The sequence below is a fragment of the Notolepis coatsorum genome (genome assembly GCF_963971535.1).
Source record: "Notolepis coatsorum genome assembly, chromosome: 5".
Lineage (NCBI taxonomy): Eukaryota > Metazoa > Chordata > Actinopteri > Aulopiformes > Paralepididae > Notolepis > Notolepis coatsorum.
Window position 1 is genome coordinate 9,248,259 of NC_140169.1, and position 20,293 is coordinate 9,268,551.

At 45.3% G+C, this 20,293-nt stretch overlaps 1 protein-coding gene across 1 annotated transcript in view; it reads left to right on the forward strand.

Moving 5' to 3' along the window:
* LOC311229258 (myosin light chain kinase, smooth muscle-like) overlaps positions 1-20,293 on the forward strand; it is a gene marked incomplete at both ends in the record, with an annotated part of 244,583 nt that overhangs the window by 171,752 nt on the left and 52,538 nt on the right. Inside the window, 2 exon segments of the mRNA XM_084315325.1 lie at positions 16,412-16,602; positions 17,287-17,401. Coding sequence (XP_084171451.1) covers positions 16,412-16,602; positions 17,287-17,401 — 306 coding nt within the window.

Below are 20,293 nucleotides of genomic sequence, written 5' to 3' on the forward strand. Positions count from 1 at the left end.
TGCAGACAGACAGACCTCAACCTCACTCTCATCTGTAAGCTCCTCAACCAGCCTCTTGTTAGTCTGCAGACAGACAGACCTCAACCTCACTCTCATCTGTAAGCTCCTCAACCAGCCTCTTGTTAGTCTGCAGACAGACAGACCTCAACCTCACTCTCATCTGTAAGCTCCTCAACCAGCCTCTTGTTAGTCTGCAGACAGACAGACATCAACCTCACTCTCATCTGTAAGCTCCTCAACCAGCCTCTTGTTAGTCTGCAGACAGACAGACCTCAACCTCACTCTCATCTGTAAGCTCCTCAACCAGCCTCTTGTTAGTCTGCAGACAGACAGACCTCAACCTCACTCTCATCTGTAAGCTCCTCAACCAGCCTCTTGTTAGTCTGCAGACAGACAGACCTCAACCTCACTCTCATCTGTAAGCTCCTCAACCAGCCTCTTGTTAGTCTGCAGACAGACAGACCTCAACCTCACTCTCATCTGTAAGCTCCTCAACCAGCCTCTGTTAGTCTGCAGACAAACAGACCTCAACCTCACTCTCATCGGTAAGCTCCTCAACCAGCCTCTTGTTAGTCTGCAGACAGACAGACCTCAACCTCACTCTCATCTGTAAGCTCCTCAACCAGCCTCTGTTAGTCTGCAGACAGACAGACCTCAACCTCACTCTCATCTGTAAGCTCCTCAACCAGCCTCTTGTTAGTCTGCAGACAGACAGACCTCAACCTCACTCTCATCGGTAAGCTCCTCAACCAGCCTCTTGTTAGTCTGCAGACAGACAGACCTCAACCTCACTCTCATCTGTAAGCTCCTCAACCAGCCTCTTGTTAGTCTGCAGACAGACAGACCCCTCAACCTCACTCTCATCTGTAAGCTCCTCAACCAGCCTCTTGTTAGTCTGCAGACAGACAGACCTCAACCTCACTCTCATCTGTAAGCTCCTCAACCAGCCTCTTGTTAGTCTGCAGACAGACAGACCTCAACCTCACTCATCTGTAAGCTCCTCAACCAGCCTCTTGTTAGTCTGCAGACAGACAGACCTCAACCTCACTCTCATCTGTAAGCTCCTCAACCAGCCTCTTGTTAGTCTGCAGACAGACAGACCTCAACCTCACTCTCATCTGTAAGCTCCTCAACCAGCCTCTTGTTAGTCTGCAGACAGACAGACCTCAACCTCACTCTCATCTGTAAGCTCCTCAACCAGCCTCTGTTAGTCTGCAGACAGACAGACCTCAACCTCACTCTCATCTGTAAGCTCCTCAACCAGCCTCTTGTTAGTCTGCAGACAGACAGACCTCAACCTCACTCTCATCTGTAAGCTCCTCAACCAGCCTCTTGTTAGTCTGCAGACAGACAGACCTCAACCTCACTCTCATCTGTAAGCTCCTCAACCAGCCTCTTGTTAGTCTGCAGACAGACAGACCTCAACCTCACTCTCATCTGTAAGCTCCTCAACCAGCCTCTTGTTAGTCTGCAGACAGACAGACAGACCTCAGCCTCACTCTCATCTGTAAGCTCCTCAACCAGCCTCTTGTTAGTCTGCAGACAGACAGACCTCAACCTCACTCTCATCTGTAAGCTCCTCAACCAGCCTCTGTTAGTCTGCAGACAGACAGACCTCAACCTCACTCTCATCTGTAAGCTCCTCAACCAGCCTCTTGTTAGTCTGCAGACAGACAGACCTCAACCTCACTCTCATCGGTAAGCTCCTCAACCAGCCTCTTGTTAGTCTGCAGACAAACAGACCTCAACCTCACTCTCATCGGTAAGCTCCTCAACCAGCCTCTTGTTAGTCTGCAGACAGACAGACCTCAACCTCACTCTCATCTGTAAGCTCCTCAACCAGCCTCTGTTAGTCTGCAGACAGACAGACCTCAACCTCACTCTCATCTGTAAGCTCCTCAACCAGCCTCTTGTTAGTCTGCAGACAGACAGACCTCAACCTCACTCTCATCGGTAAGCTCCTCAACCAGCCTCTTGTTAGTCTGCAGACAGACAGACCTCAACCTCACTCTCATCTGTAAGCTCCTCAACCAGCCTCTTGTTAGTCTGCAGACAGACAGACAGACCTCAACCTCACTCTCATCTGTAAGCTCCTCAACCAGCCTCTTGTTAGTCTGCAGACAGACAGACCTCAACCTCACTCTCATCTGTAAGCTCCTCAACCAGCCTCTTGTTAGTCTGCAGACAGACAGACCTCAACCTCACTCTCATCTGTAAGCTCCTCAACCAGCCTCTTGTTAGTCTGCAGACAGACAGACCTCAACCTCACTCATCTGTAAGCTCCTCAACCAGCCTCTTGTTAGTCTGCAGACAGACAGACCTCAACCTCACTCTCATCGGTAAGCTCCTCAACCAGCCTCTTGTTAGTCTGCAGACAGACAGACCTCAACCTCACTCTCATCTGTAAGCTCCTCAACCAGCCTCTGTTAGTCTGCAGACAGACAGACCTCAACCTCACTCTCATCTGTAAGCTCCTCAACCAGCCTCTTGTTAGTCTGCAGACAGACAGACCTCAACCTCACTCTCATCTGTAAGCTCCTCAACCAGCCTCTTGTTAGTCTGCAGACAGACAGACAGACCTCAACCTCACTCTCATCTGTAAGCTCCTCAACCAGCCTCTTGTTAGTCTGCAGACAGACAGACCTCAACCTCACTCTCATCGGTAAGCTCCTCAACCAGCCTCTTGTTAGTCTGCAGACAGACAGACCTCAACCTCACTCTCATCTGTAAGCTCCTCAACCAGCCTCTTGTTAGTCTGCAGACAGACAGACCTCAACCTCACTCTCATCTGTAAGCTCCTCAACCAGCCTCTGTTAGTCTGCAGACAGACAGACCTCAACCTCACTCTCATCTGTAAGCTCCTCAACCAGCCTCTGTTAGTCTGCAGACAGACAGACCTCAACCTCACTCTCATCTGTAAGCTCCTCAACCAGCCTCTTGTTAGTCTGCAGACAGACAGACCTCAACCTCACTCTCATCGGTAAGCTCCTCAACCAGCCTCTTGTTAGTCTGCAGACAGACAGACCTCAACCTCACTCTCATCTGTAAGCTCCTCAACCAGCCTCTTGTTAGTCTGCAGACAGACAGACCTCAACCTCACTCTCATCTGTAAGCTCCTCAACCAGCCTCTTGTTAGTCTGCAGACAGACAGACCTCAACCTCACTCTCATCTGTAAGCTCCTCAACCAGCCTCTTGTTAGTCTGCAGACAGACAGACCTCAACCTCACTCTCATCGGTAAGCTCCTCAACCAGCCTCTTGTTAGTCTGCAGACAGACAGACCTCAACCTCACTCTCATCTGTAAGCTCCTCAACCAGCCTCTGTTAGTCTGCAGACAGACAGACCTCAACCTCACTCTCATCTGTAAGCTCCTCAACCAGCCTCTTGTTAGTCTGCAGACAGACAGACCTCAACCTCACTCTCATCGGTAAGCTCCTCAACCAGCCTCTTGTTAGTCTGCAGACAGACAGACCTCAACCTCACTCTCATCTGTAAGCTCCTCAACCAGCCTCTTGTTAGTCTGCAGACAGACAGACCTCAACCTCACTCTCATCTGTAAGCTCCTCAACCAGCCTCTTGTTAGTCTGCAGACAGACAGACCTCAACCTCACTCTCATCTGTAAGCTCCTCAACCAGCCTCTTGTTAGTCTGCAGACAGACAGACCTCAACCTCACTCTCATCTGTAAGCTCCTCAACCAGCCTCTTGTTAGTCTGCAGACAGACAGACATCAACCTCACTCTCATCTGTAAGCTCCTCAACCAGCCTCTTGTTAGTCTGCAGACAGACAGACCTCAACCTCACTCTCATCTGTAAGCTCCTCAACCAGCCTCTTGTTAGTCTGCAGACAGACAGACCTCAACCTCACTCTCATCTGTAAGCTCCTCAACCAGCCTCTTGTTAGTCTGCAGACAGACAGACCTCAACCTCACTCTCATCTGTAAGCTCCTCAACCAGCCTCTTGTTAGTCTGCAGACAGACAGACCTCAACCTCACTCTCATCTGTAAGCTCCTCAACCAGCCTCTTGTTAGTCTGCAGACAGACAGACCTCAACCTCACTCTCATCTGTAAGCTCCTCAACCAGCCTCTTGTTAGTCTGCAGACAGACAGACCTCAACCTCACTCTCATCTGTAAGCTCCTCAACCAGCCTCTTGTTAGTCTGCAGACAGACAGACCTCAACCTCACTCTCATCTGTAAGCTCCTCAACCAGCCTCTTGTTAGTCTGCAGACAGACAGACCTCAACCTCACTCTCATCGGTAAGCTCCTCAACCAGCCTCTTGTTAGTCTGCAGACAGACAGACCTCAACCTCACTCTCATCTGTAAGCTCCTCAACCAGCCTCTTGTTAGTCTGCAGACAGACAGACAGACCTCAACCTCACTCTCATCTGTAAGCTCCTCAACCAGCCTCTTGTTAGTCTGCAGACAGACAGACCTCAACCTCACTCTCATCTGTAAGCTCCTCAACCAGCCTCTTGTTAGTCTGCAGACAGACAGACCTCAACCTCACTCATCTGTAAGCTCCTCAACCAGCCTCTTGTTAGTCTGCAGACAGACAGACCTCAACCTCACTCTCATCGGTAAGCTCCTCAACCAGCCTCTTGTTAGTCTGCAGACAGACAGACCTCAACCTCACTCTCATCTGTAAGCTCCTCAACCAGCCTCTTGTTAGTCTGCAGACAGACAGACCTCAACCTCACTCTCATCTGTAAGCTCCTCAACCAGCCTCTGTTAGTCTGCAGACAGACAGACCTCAACCTCACTCTCATCTGTAAGCTCCTCAACCAGCCTCTTGTTAGTCTGCAGACAGACAGACCTCAACCTCACTCTCATCTGTAAGCTCCTCAACCAGCCTCTTGTTAGTCTGCAGACAGACAGACCTCAACCTCACTCTCATCTGTAAGCTCCTCAACCAGCCTCTTGTTAGTCTGCAGACAGACAGACCTCAACCTCACTCTCATCTGTAAGCTCCTCAACCAGCCTCTTGTTAGTCTGCAGACAGACAGACAGACCTCAGCCTCACTCTCATCTGTAAGCTCCTCAACCAGCCTCTTGTTAGTCTGCAGACAGACAGACCTCAACCTCACTCTCATCTGTAAGCTCCTCAACCAGCCTCTGTTAGTCTGCAGACAGACAGACCTCAACCTCACTCTCATCTGTAAGCTCCTCAACCAGCCTCTTGTTAGTCTGCAGACAGACAGACCTCAACCTCACTCTCATCGGTAAGCTCCTCAACCAGCCTCTTGTTAGTCTGCAGACAAACAGACCTCAACCTCACTCTCATCGGTAAGCTCCTCAACCAGCCTCTTGTTAGTCTGCAGACAGACAGACCTCAACCTCACTCTCATCTGTAAGCTCCTCAACCAGCCTCTGTTAGTCTGCAGACAGACAGACCTCAACCTCACTCTCATCTGTAAGCTCCTCAACCAGCCTCTTGTTAGTCTGCAGACAGACAGACCTCAACCTCACTCTCATCGGTAAGCTCCTCAACCAGCCTCTTGTTAGTCTGCAGACAGACAGACCTCAACCTCACTCTCATCTGTAAGCTCCTCAACCAGCCTCTTGTTAGTCTGCAGACAGACAGACAGACCTCAACCTCACTCTCATCTGTAAGCTCCTCAACCAGCCTCTTGTTAGTCTGCAGACAGACAGACCTCAACCTCACTCTCATCTGTAAGCTCCTCAACCAGCCTCTTGTTAGTCTGCAGACAGACAGACCTCAACCTCACTCTCATCTGTAAGCTCCTCAACCAGCCTCTTGTTAGTCTGCAGACAGACAGACCTCAACCTCACTCATCTGTAAGCTCCTCAACCAGCCTCTTGTTAGTCTGCAGACAGACAGACCTCAACCTCACTCTCATCGGTAAGCTCCTCAACCAGCCTCTTGTTAGTCTGCAGACAGACAGACCTCAACCTCACTCTCATCTGTAAGCTCCTCAACCAGCCTCTGTTAGTCTGCAGACAGACAGACCTCAACCTCACTCTCATCTGTAAGCTCCTCAACCAGCCTCTTGTTAGTCTGCAGACAGACAGACCTCAACCTCACTCTCATCGGTAAGCTCCTCAACCAGCCTCTTGTTAGTCTGCAGACAGACAGACAGACCTCAACCTCACTCTCATCTGTAAGCTCCTCAACCAGCCTCTTGTTAGTCTGCAGACAGACAGACCTCAACCTCACTCTCATCGGTAAGCTCCTCAACCAGCCTCTTGTTAGTCTGCAGACAGACAGACCTCAACCTCACTCTCATCTGTAAGCTCCTCAACCAGCCTCTTGTTAGTCTGCAGACAGACAGACCTCAACCTCACTCTCATCTGTAAGCTCCTCAACCAGCCTCTGTTAGTCTGCAGACAGACAGACCTCAACCTCACTCTCATCTGTAAGCTCCTCAACCAGCCTCTGTTAGTCTGCAGACAGACAGACCTCAACCTCACTCTCATCTGTAAGCTCCTCAACCAGCCTCTTGTTAGTCTGCAGACAGACAGACCTCAACCTCACTCTCATCGGTAAGCTCCTCAACCAGCCTCTTGTTAGTCTGCAGACAGACAGACCTCAACCTCACTCTCATCTGTAAGCTCCTCAACCAGCCTCTTGTTAGTCTGCAGACAGACAGACCTCAACCTCACTCTCATCGGTAAGCTCCTCAACCAGCCTCTTGTTAGTCTGCAGACAGACAGACCTCAACCTCACTCTCATCTGTAAGCTCCTCAACCAGCCTCTTGTTAGTCTGCAGACAGACAGACCTCAACCTCACTCTCATCTGTAAGCTCCTCAACCAGCCTCTTGTTAGTCTGCAGACAGACAGACCTCAACCTCACTCTCATCTGTAAGCTCCTCAACCAGCCTCTTGTTAGTCTGCAGACAGACAGACCTCAACCTCACTCTCATCTGTAAGCTCCTCAACCAGCCTCTTGTTAGTCTGCAGACAGACAGACATCAACCTCACTCTCATCTGTAAGCTCCTCAACCAGCCTCTTGTTAGTCTGCAGACAGACAGACATCAACCTCACTCTCATCGGTAAGCTCCTCAACCAGCCTCTTGTTAGTCTGCAGACAGACAGACCTCAACCTCACTCTCATCTGTAAGCTCCTCAACCAGCCTCTGTTAGTCTGCAGACAGACAGACCTCAACCTCACTCTCATCGGTAAGCTCCTCAACCAGCCTCTTGTTAGTCTGCAGACAGACAGACCTCAACCTCACTCTCATCTGTAAGCTCCTCAACCAGCCTCTTGTTAGTCTGCAGACAGACAGACCTCAAAGGCTGCTGTGCACTGTTTCACACCGTTCAACGCGGGAAAAACCGTAGCGAAACGGTGCACACCGCTTTCAGACTGAACATGCCCCAGGTGTTGCATCATGCAGGTAGAGGCACGCGGTGGGTTGACCGTGTCACGCAACAGCAGGTACTACAGCATACTGTACCATAATGATACATGTGGTTTTGATGAATCTGTCATTTGCATCGTGTCATTTGCTTTCGCAGCCTGCATTGACCGGCGTCTGTGGAATTCACTTGGACGTTGTGTAAATAATAATGTGGCGAGCAATGAATGTGCCAAGCGTCTCTTAACCCTTTCACTGCCACACTACCAAACGGTTAACCCGCTCACTGCGACAATACACAGAAGGTTAACCCTTTCACTGCCACACAGCAGCAGGTTAACCCTTTCACTGCCAAACTACAGAAGGTTAACCCTTTACTATCACACTACCGACGGTAACCGTCGGTAGTGTGATAGTAAAGGGTTAACAGTCTGTAGTGTGGCAGTGAAAGGGTGAAGTATATCCACATCTGGACAATGTTTGTTTGTTTGCTACCGTGACAAGATGTGCATCAATTAGGCAAATCCACCGACATAGCAGCCCCTCGATGGCTTATTTAGCTCGTTTTCACTACATGTGATGCTAATGTTCACCGGCCCGTCAGTAGGTTTCAGAGGGTTTTGACGGTAGGTCAAGTTAACCAGCAGGACTGAGGAGGAGTTACAATATCACATTTTAACAACATTGTGATCAATGAGGCAGAGACCAATGAGGTCAATGAATGAGGTCTCTGACATCAAGGCCACCTAATCATCCCTCCCCCTTAATTGACTGATATCAATCCCTGTCTCCTGAGCCGTTCAGCCATTGTGTCGTGTGATGTGTGCCTGGTGCCAGTGTATGGCAGCCATTGAGCCTGCGTAGCCCAAGGTTGGGTGCTACCAGTGGTGGTGAAGGAGGCCATTTCATCCCTACATTGTGGGGGGGGGGGGCGCTTTGAGTGTCTAGAAAAGTGCTATATAAATGTAATGAATTATTATTATTATTATTAGAAAGCATGGATTCTACGGTGGAGAAGGTGGGTGATTCTCTAGCCAGCGTTCAGTTTACATGTTCTCTGGTAGATCAGTGCGGTGTTGACGACAGGACTGCCGATAAGAATCTCTGTTCTAAACTTCCTGCTCTCTGCTTAAGACCCCAATACTAACACAGCAGAGAGAGAGAGAGAGAGAGAGAGAGAGAGAGAGAGAGAGAGAGAGAGAGAGAGAGTGAATATGTGTGTCTGTCTGTCTGTCTGTGCATGTGTGTGTGTGGGGGGGGGTGGGTGGGTGGGTGGGTGTGTGTGTGTCTGTGTCTGTGTGCGTGTGTGTGTGTGCATGTGTGTGCATGTGTGTGTGTGTGTGTGTGCCGTACTTTGTGTATAACTTACTGTTTGAAGTGTGAGTGCGAGCCTGACGTGACGTGTGTAAGCTGGGTTTAGTACAGTACAGTCGGAGGGCCTTTTATGGCAGCGCTCTGTCTCTCACTCTGTGTGTGTGTGTGTGTGTGTGTGTGTGTGTGTGTGTGTGTGTGTGTGTGTGTGTGTGTGTCTGTGTGTGTGTGTGTGTGTGTGTGTGTGTGTGTGTGAGCTTAAACTGCAAGGGAAGCTTGCTTGTCTCCCTGCCGCTGACCACTCTGTCTCGCACGCAGTTTTTAAAAATGTAGCTATTGATGAGAGCATCATCATTTTTACTTTAAAAGCTAGGCTACAGGTTTTACCATCAATGCTCAACCTTTCCATCTGGTTCCCTGGCAGTCATAGCCCACAGTGCATACACCATGGTCACGAACAGACAACAGAAACCATGTCTCACATACTCAATGGCTGTCATGCATACAAAGGGCTCTACATTTGTAGGCATGATAGGATCGTGGACCTGATTGCAGACAGTGTCAGTTCCACACTCGGGTCACCTGCAACATATAAGCTGTATAAGCACACCAGTGTGAAGCCATAATGCTCAATCTGTGTAGGGACAATTCACTGTTCTCTGATATTTCAGCTAACACCCCCGATGTTGTTATTGTTAATGAGAATAACAGAGAGGTTCTCATCCTAGAAGTTGGTTGCACGTTTGACTACAGTCTAGAGGAAGCCTTTACAACCAAAATGTTAAAATATCAACTGTTAGACCATACCATATCACAACTCGGCTACAACTGTAAACTTTTAGTCTTCATATTTGGAGGCCTGGGTCATGTCCATAAGTTGGGTGTTAGAGGCCTTCAGTTGGCCGGTCTTCCGAAGAGAAGAGCCAAACAATTAGCAAAATATTGCTCAGTGTCAGCAATTATTGGCAGCCGGGCAATTTGGAGAAGACGCTGCTATCTGTACCCATGAGCTGTGTGTTGATTGTCAGGTTCATCATCCGTGTGAGTCTGTAACTTTGGTTGCCACTGTGGCACGATTGTATCGGAATAATCCCACAATGTACAAGTGCACTGTTAATATTTGTGTCCTTTAAACTTTGTCTTTATGTGGACATAAATAAAATATTCTAAATGTGTGTGCGTGCGTGTGTGAATAAATACATTTGTACCTCTGTGTGTATGTGCATGCTGCTTGTATGTGTGTGTGTGTGTGTGTGTGTGTGTGTGTGTTAGGCTTGGGCGGTATAATTTTTTTCATACCGTCATACCATGCTGACAATACCCCGGTATACGGTATATATACGGTATGACTTTCATTTTCATCAGCGGGGGGGGGGGGGGCTAACAATATACTCAGTATCACCATACATAACACTTATATTGAAACACGTTGACATTAGGGCCGTTCTTTCAACCTAAAAGTGCACTTTCTTCAACCTCGAACCTATCCTTAGCAACCCGTGTTACCAAGTAAACAAATCAAAGAACGGTAGCCAGTTAGCCCGCACCATCGAGGTATTAACGTTAGCTCTCAGAACGGTAGCCAGTTAGCCTGCACCATCCAGGTATTAACGTTAGCTCTCAGAACGGTAGCCAGTTAGCCCGCAACATCCAGGTATCAACGTTAGCTCTCAGAACGGTAGCCAGTTAGCCCGCAACATCCAGGTATCAACGTTAGCTCTCAGAACGGTAGCCAGTTTGAACTGCTGCGGTCAGGCAAGCGATACCGGAGTCTCAAGGCGAGCACAGAAAGACTCAGAAGAAGCTTCTATCCCCAGGCCATCAGGCTGCTCAACGAACAATAAACACTATACAACAACCATCAAATGCACACAGCACACACATCCACACGCACACACTCACTTTAAACAAACAACACACTGCAGCACCCACTCTCCACACTTTTGATCACCTAAACACACTTTATATTTATTGATAAAGGATTTGCACTACAACTCGTACACCTTACTGTAAATTGTACCTAAATTGTACCTCATCCCATTTCTGCTTTTCACTATATAGTATTGTATATTAGTACACTGCATAGTATATTGTATATTATATGGTAACTCAGTTACGTCTATTCTGCATCGAACATTGTACATATGTCTATACTGAACACTGTGACCTCATTTTTTACTTCTAATTTACATGCTATACTATGTTATTTCATACTTATCTTGTCTAGCACAGTCTCTGGAGCGTAACAGTAAGAAGCATTTTGTATAAAAGTATTCTGTACTTCTGTATGACAACTATTAAAGAAACTTGAAACTTGAAACTTGAACTTGAGTTAGCCCGCACCATCCAGGTATCAACGTTAGCTCTCAGAACAGTAGCCAGTTAGCCAGCACCATCCAGGTATCAACGTTAGCTCTCAGAACGGTAGCCAGTTAGCCAGCACCATCCAGGTATCAATGTTAGCTCTCAGAACGGTAGCCAGTTAGCCAGCACCATCCAGGTATCAACGTTAGCTCTCAGAACGGTAGCCAGTTAGCCCGCACCATCCAGGTATCAACGTTAGCTCTCAGAACGGTAGCAAGTTAGCCCGCACCATCCAGGTATCAACGTTAGTTTTCAGAACGGTAGCCAGTTAGCCCGCACCATCCAGGTATCAACGTTAGCTCTCAGAACGGTAGCCAGTTAGCCCGCACCATCCAGGTATTAACGTTAGCTCTCAGAACGGTAGTGACGTCACGGTATTGAGAATCATACCGGCGGGATCTCGAAATACCCTGGTATACCGTAATACCGTCATACCGCCCAAGCCTTGTGTGTGTGTGTGTGTGTGTGTGTGTGTGTGTGTGTGTGTGTGTGTGTGTGGTGTGTGTGTGTGTGTGTGTGTGTGTGTGCGTGTGTGCGTGCGTGCGTGCGTGCGTGTGTGTGTGTGTGGTAATAGCAGGGCCTCTGGTTTGTGTATCTGACTGGACAACATCCAGCCTGACTCAGGGAACCACTGCACAGCTGGATGTGTGTGTGTGTGTGTGTGTGTGTGTGTGTGTGTGTGTGTGTGTGTGTGTGTGTGTGTGTGTGTGTGTGTGCGTGTGTGTGTGTGTGTGTGCGTGTGCGTGGGACTGTTGTAAATGATGCTACGCTGTCAGTTAACGCTGGAGGATGGACCTGCTTCAACACTGTTAACTGGACACACACACACTTTCAGCTGGGTGTTACAAAGGGCTGTGGTTCCAGAATCGTGGAGGGAGGCTACAATTTCAATAATACAAAATTTCAATAATACCACGAAATAAGGGAAAAATACGACATCAAATGGGAAGCGGAGTCAAGGCAATATTTAGGAGTAAACATACCAGAAGCTCTGATATTAAAACCAGTTAACATGCAACGGCCCGCCGGGGGAACAGACGAAAGTCACGGCACTTTGCGAGCGTCTGGCGGCTTGGGGCTGCATTTTTCACCGAACATATAAATTACAGAATGAAAGCTCTATTCGTTGCCATTCGAATGCCACCTCACTCGACAAAATCCGTGCCTTGGTTCTCGAGTTACATGACGATATGTCAGGTGCGCAACTTTTTACGTGCAAGCATCAGATTACCACCCCGGACTCCCGACGCTCTAACTCTGCCAATCATCCGCCGATTGCGAAAATGATTGGGCAGGGTTATAGCCAATGAGTGTAGCTTTTCAATTTCAATGATAGCCCACATGGGGCGGCTGGGTGGCGTAGCGGAGATTGCGCTCGTCACCAATGCAAGAGACTCCGGTATAGAATCCCAGTCTCAGCATTGCCTTCGGCTTGGGCCGGCCGTCGTACTGGCTCATTTGGCAGAGTATGTGAGATATACCTACAAACCATTCAATGCAAACAGATCAGCATAGTCAAGCATCTAGAACTGTTCTAACAGTATTCTAACAATATCCTGTGATTTTGACCTTTGACCTATTCACTGTCGCCTCTTGACGTCCGGCTGTGCTGTGGGAGGTCAGGTGTGTTTGTTTGGGTGCGTTGGGTTTTTAGCAGGCAGCCGGGTGGGGATTAAGCAGGGGTTTGAGTGAGTAAAGCAGGGAGAATCAACTGTACCCTTCAAACACAAACAAACACACACATCCTGACACAAGCGCCAAGCATATACACGTGCACACTTGTGCATGCTTATACACGTCTCTTTTTACATTACACACACACACACACACACACACACACACACACACACACACACACACACACACACACACACACACACACACACACACACACACATACACACACACACACACACACTCTCACACTTGCATACACACACTCGTGCATACTTACACATACCCCCCTCTCTCAAATACAAACACATGCACACACACCACACACATTTATACATACTTAGACATGCCCCCCCTCTCTCAAACACACTTACACTCACACACACACACACACACACACACACACACACACACACACACACACACACACACACACACACACACACACACACACACACACACACACACACACACACACACACACACACATACACACACACACACACACACTTGCATACACACACTCGTGCATACTTACACATACCCCCCTCTCTCAAATACAAACACATGCACACACACCACACACATTTATACATACTTAGACATGCCCCCCCTCTCTCAAACACACTTACACTCACACACACACACACACACACACACACACACACACACACACACACACACACACACACACACACACACACACACACACACACACACACACACACACACACACACACACACACACACAAACACACCTATATTATATTATATAGTGAAGCTGACCCTGGAGTCAGCCGGTCTCTCTGCTCACAGTAAACATGCCTTGCTAGCGGCAGCACACAGGTCCGATTTTATGGCCTCCACCCTGATGATTGAAGTGAGGATTAGGGTGAGGTAATCTGATCCCAGAGCAGTAGATGGCAGGTTTATTACTTTGTTGTCTCTATTAAAGGCTATTGGATGCTGTCTCTCTGCATGGGAGTTCAGATTGGGGGAGGTTCTCAGATAGTGATACCTTGTTTTTAGACGGATATCAAACTGATATCAACCTGGCAGGGCTCAACCGACTAGTTCAAACCTTCATTCATAACGTTGACGTTCGAGATCTAAATCAACATTCAGATGGATTATTGTAAAAGAAATAATTGTATGTGTCTATTCATTCTGTTTAAACCAATGGGGTTTTTCTTCACAGTTGCAGATAAAGATTAGGCTACACTAATATTATAGTATTATACTATTATAGTATATGACTCATCATAAACATTTTAATAAAACATGTATCATAAATGATGTAGCCTGCAATCTGCAATCTGTAATCTGCATCCGCTTGGCGCTCGGCGCTCCATCAAGATGTCACCAACCTGGTATCAACCTGATATCAACCTCATATCAACCTCATATCAACCTCATATCAATCTGGTATCTCCAACCCATATCGAGATTGGGGGAGTCATGGGGAGTCATTCGTATATCATACATACCGTAATTCCTCTAATAGTAACCCCGGCTTGTATTTGTTTCAACTGTAGCGGGTACCAGGCTTGTATTAGGAGGAGGCCTGTATAAGAGAGAGGCCTATATTTCTAATTTTCAAACAGATCATAATGAATAAATCAACATTTTGTGTCAGTTTGAACCCAGTAAAATGTACTGGGTTCATTTATTTAAACCAAGTACTGTATGAAATAGTAAACAGTGCAATTACAGGTGGTCACTGGTCATTTCAATGTTTTCAAAGTGAAATCAAGTAACTAGCTCAGTATGCAGCTCAGTATATTAGTAACCCGGCTTGTATTAGGAGGCCGGCTTATAATTGCTTAGCTCAAGAGCGCACCCGGCCATTAATAGAGACCCGGCTTGTATTTGAGACCCGGTTACTATTAGAGGAATTACGGTAGATATGATAATTTTTCTTATTTGAAATCAGTGGTCAATTTCTGACAACCCAGAAATGTGGTCAAAAAGGACAACTTTTGAGATAGAAAAATGCCTTTTTTCTTTTTCAGTTTCTATGCATGTGCCATCCAGTGGTTGCTGCCACAGAGTTCTTAGTTGCCATGGAAACCACACTTTTGGCAGAGATTGTCATTCATTTAAAACAACTCACATTCTAACTCAAAATTCACAATTATAACTTTACTCAACATAAAATTACATCACATTTAAAAATTGAAGTTGTTTCTTTGTTCCTACCATTTTTTGCATTACGGATTTCCCCCTTCAAAACTACAACAGTGGTCTGTCTCCTCATTATATAGACTGTCTCTGGTTAAACTACCACAGTGATCCATCTCATTATATAGACTGTCTCTGGTTAAACTACCACAGTGATCCATCTCATTCTATAGACTGTCTCTGGTTAAACTACCACAGTGATCCATCTCATTATATATACTGTCTCTGGTTAAACTACCAGAGTGATCCATCTCATTATATAGACTGTCTCTGGTTAAACTACCACAGTGATCCATCTCATTATATAGACTGTCTCTGGTTAAACTACCACAATGATCCATCTCATTATATAGACTGTCTCTGGTTAAACTACCACAGTGATCCATCTCATTATATATACTGTCTCTGGTTAAACTACCAGAGTGATCCATCTCATTATATAGACTGTCTCTGGTTAAACTACCACAGTGATCCATCTCATTATATAGACTGTCACTGGTTAAACTACCACAGTGATCCATCTCATTATATAGACTGTCTCTGGTTAAACTACCACAGTGATCCATCTCATTATATAGACTGTCTCTGGTTAAACTAACACAGTGATCCATCTCATTATATAGACTGTCTCTGGTTAAACTACCACAGTGATCCATCTCATTATATAGACTGTCTCTGGTTAAACTAACACAGTGATCCATCTCATTATATAGACTGTCTCTGGTTAAACTACCACAGTGATCCATCTCATTATATAGACTGTCTCTGGTTAAACTACCACAGTGATCCATCTCATTATATAGACTGTCTCTGGTTAAACTACCACAGTGATCCATCTCATTATATAGACTGTCTCTGGTTAAACTACCACAGTGATCCATCTCATTATATAGACTGTCTCTGGTTAAACCAACACAGTGATCCATCTCATTATATAGACTGTCTCTGGTTAAACTACCACAGTGATCCATCTCATTATATAGACTGTTATCTAATATCTATTATCTTTCACTAGTTGATCTACTGATCTATTATCTATCACCAGGGTTTGCACAAGGTCCTTGAAGTGCTTAAAGTGCTTGATTTTTTACCAAAAAAAAGTCAATACCTGGAATTCCTTGAAAACAGCCCAAGTTCTTAAAAAGTCCTTGAAATTCAACCATTCGTATTTAAAGTTTTGTTCATCCATGATAAAAAAAATTCTGAATCAAGAATTATTATTTTCTTTATTTAAAGTGTAACTAATTGTCGGAAATTGGTTTTAAGCCATAAATATTGGATATGTCCTTTTTTTCTATAAAAAAAACAGCATTTAAAAGTGAATTGTATCCTTTTAAATGCCCTTTTAAAATGAAAAATAGTGCTTGGAAAAGTACTTGAAAGTCCTTGAATTTAATTGTGCAATGTCTGTGGGAACCCTGTATCACTCCGGTGTTTACTCTCTCTCTCTCTCTCTCTCTCTCTCTCTCTCTCTCTCTCTCTCTCTCTCTCTCTCTCTCTCTCTCTCTCTCTCTCTCTCTCTCTCTCTCTCTCTCTCTCTCTCTCTCGGTCTCCCTAGATAAGCCCGACCCTCCAGCCAAGGTCCCTGCCCTGTCGGACATCCGCCGCTCCTGTCTGACCCTGTCGTGGTACGGTCCCACCTACGATGGTGGCAGCGCGGTTCAGTCTTACAACCTGGAGATGTGGGACTCTGTGGACCAGCAGTGGAAACACATGGTCTCCTGCAACAGCACCTCGTATAATGTTCAAGTGAGCAGGGCTGGGAATGTGGTCTGATAACTGGCATATGTTCTGATATTAGGGTTAGGGGAATGTGGTCTGATAACTGGAAAGGGATAATGTATAGCTACGAGGTCATTGTCGCAAAATAATTGACCGACACGGCGTTTAGAATACCGAGGCGCCTCGCCGAGGTGTTCTAAACGTCAGTGAAGGTCAATTATTTAGTGGGCTTGATTGCTACAGCTGCGCACAGCGGTCATTATTGCTCGGCAGAGGTCCGTTATCGAGTAATAACGGACCTCTGACGAGCGCTATTGACCAATCACAAGCAAGCATTTCGGCGAATGTTAAAACGCCATGTAATAAGTTCTGATATTAGAGTTAGAGGAATGTGTTCTGATAACTGGAATATGTTCTGATATTAGAGTTAGGGGAATGTGTTCTGATAACTGGAATATGTTCTGATATTAGAGTTAGGGGAATGTGTTCTGATAACTGGAATATGTTCTGATATTAGGGTTAGGGGAATGTGTTCTGATGTCTGTATCTGTCTGTCTTATCTTAAATATATATATATTTCTGTTTATCTATCTATCTATCTGTCTGTCTGTCTGTCTGTCTGTCTGTCTGTCTGTCTGTCTGTCTGTCTGTCTGTCTGTCTGTCTGTCTGTCTGTCTGTCTGTCTATCTATCTATCTATCTATCTATCCAGAATCTTCTTCCAGAGCGCCAGCATAAGTTCCGCGTGCGGGCAGTGAACATGTACGGTGTAGGAGAACCCAGCGCAGAGTCAGCACCTGTCACTGTGGGTCTGGCAGAGGACGATGGTTAGTACTAGGGATGCTCGATATTGGCTTTTTTACCGATACCGATATTCCGATATTGTCCAACTCTTAATTTCCGATACCGATATCAACCGATACCGATATATGCAGGGTTTCCCCCCCCAAAAAACGGAATAATTTCAGGTAACTAATAATTTCACTGGATATATATATAACAAATATTGTTATTGTTTTTAAAAAAAAATTAACCGATACCGATATTTTCCGATATCACATTTTACTGCTGATATCGGCCGATAATATCGGTCGGCCGATAATATCGGACATCCCTAGTTAGTACCACTACACTAAGTTAGACTAGACTAAACTAATCTAAACATGTCACTGTGGGTCTGGCAGAGGACGATGGTTAGTACCACTACACTAAGTTAGACTAGACTAAACTAATCTAAACATGTTACTGTGGGTCTGCTAGAGGACGATGGTTAGTACCACTACACTAAGTTAGACTAGACTAAACTAATCTAAACATGTTACTGTGGGTCTGCTAGAGGACGATGGTTAGTACGACTACACTAAGTTAGACTAGACTAAACTAATCTAAACATGTTACTGTGGGTCTGCTAGAGGACGATGGTTAGTACCACTACACTAAGTTAGACTAGACTAAACTAATCTAAACATGTTACTGTGGGTCTGGCAGAGGACGATGGTTAGTACCACTACACTAAGTTAGACTAGACTAAACTAATCTAAACATGTCACTGTGGGTCTGGCAGAGGACGATGGTTAGTACCACTACACTAAGTTAGACTAGACTAAACTAATCTAAACATGTCACTGTGGGTCTGGCAGAGGACGATGGTTAGTACCACTACACTAAGTTAGACTAGACTAAACTAATCTAAACATGTTACTGTGGGTCTGGCAGAGGACGATGGTTAGTACCACTACACTAAGTTAGACTAGACTAAACTAATCTAAACATGTTACTGTGGGTCTGGCAGAGGACGATGGTTAGTACCACTACACTAAGTTAGACTAGACTAAACTAATCTAAACATGTCACTGTGGGTCTGGCAGAGGACGATGGTTAGTACCACTACACTAAGTTAGACTAGACTAAACTAATCTAAACATGTCACTGTGGGTCTGGCAGAGGACGATGGTTAGTACCACTACACTAAGTTAGACTAGACTAAACTAATCTAAACATGGTACTGTGGGTCTGGCAGAGGACGATGGTTAGTACCACTACACTAAGTTAGACTAGACTAAACTAATCTAAACATGTTACTGTGGGTCTGCTAGAGGACGATGGTTAGTGCCACTACACTAAGTTAGACTAGACTAAACTAATCTAAACATGTTACTGTGGGTCTGCTAGAGCAGTGGTTCTCAACTGGTCTAGCCTCGGGACCAACATTTTCCTTAGTCATTAAGTCGAGACCCAACATTTTTAACCACTATGATTTATGTAAAAAAAAATATTTGCAGTAATACGCAATCTTTCAAAACATGAAATAAACACAAAAAAGTGCAACAAAAGTACAACTATTGCTAAAAACCCAATGAAATCAAATAATAATAAATAATTATGCTTAGCAGATTTCTTAGCTTAACATAACAGACCTAAGTTTGGGGGAACTAATGGGATAACTGGGGTTGCAACAAACGTGCAACTAGGGCTAAAAACCCAATGAAAAAAAAAAAAAAAAAAAAAAAAAATAATAATAATAATAATAATAATAATAATAATAATAATAATAATAATAATAATAATAATAATAATAATAATAATAATAATAATAATAATAATAATAATAATAATAATAATAATAATAAATAATTATGCTTCTTAGCAGACTTCTTAGCTTAACATAACAGACCTACAGTAAGTTTGGGGGAACTAAAGAGATAACTGGGGTTGCAACAAAAGTACAACTAAGGCTAAAAACACAATGAAATAAAATAGTAATAATAATAATAATAATAAATAATATATCCTTCTTAGCAGACTTCTTAGCTTAACATCCCAGGGAACTAATGGGATAACTGGGGATGTTGTTTGCTCCTGACAAGAGTCTTAAAGTCTGGGGTGATGGTAGACAAAGCAACTCTGAGGTCATGCTCATGTTCCTCTGATTTGTCTTCAGCTGGACCAGAGCTGAGGAGGCCACTTTCACAAAGATAGGTAGTGCAAAAAGAAAGAAAAAAAAATGTAAAAAAAAAAAATCGTTTTTAATTTCTTTTTCACACACATCCGCGACCCACTCAAGATGGCCCCGCGACCCACTTTTGGGTCGCAACCCACCAGTTGAGAAACACTGTGCTAGAGGACGATGGTTAGTACCACTACACTAAGTTAGACTAGACTAAACTAATCTAAACATGTTACTGTGGGTCTGCTAGAGGACGATGGTTAGTACCACTACACTAAGTTAGACTAGACTAAATAATCGAAACATGTTACTGTGGGTCTGCTAGAGGACGATGGTTAGTACCACTACACTAAGTTAGACTAGACTAAACTAATCTAAACATGTTACTGTGGGTCTGCTAGAGGATGATGGTTAGTACCACTACACTAAGTTAGACTACTAGACTAAATGATAGGTTATGACTATAACCAAGTTCTGTCAATAGTGGTGACGCTCGGCATCACTCTAGCACTATCCCCGCATGTGCACGCGCACTGAATAAAATTCCACAATGTACCTTTAATCCCAGTATTCATCTGACCACACCCCTCGTTAGCTTACCTTCATAAGCAGGTGTGTGGTCACCTGCTCTCCTCCTTCCCAAGCTTTCACCACAAGGTGAGATCAAGGGCTGCAGCGGCGTCGGATGCCGAGCGTCACCACTATTGACAGAACTTGGTTATAGTCATAACCTATCGTTCTGTTTCATAGTGGATCCGCTCTGCATCACTCT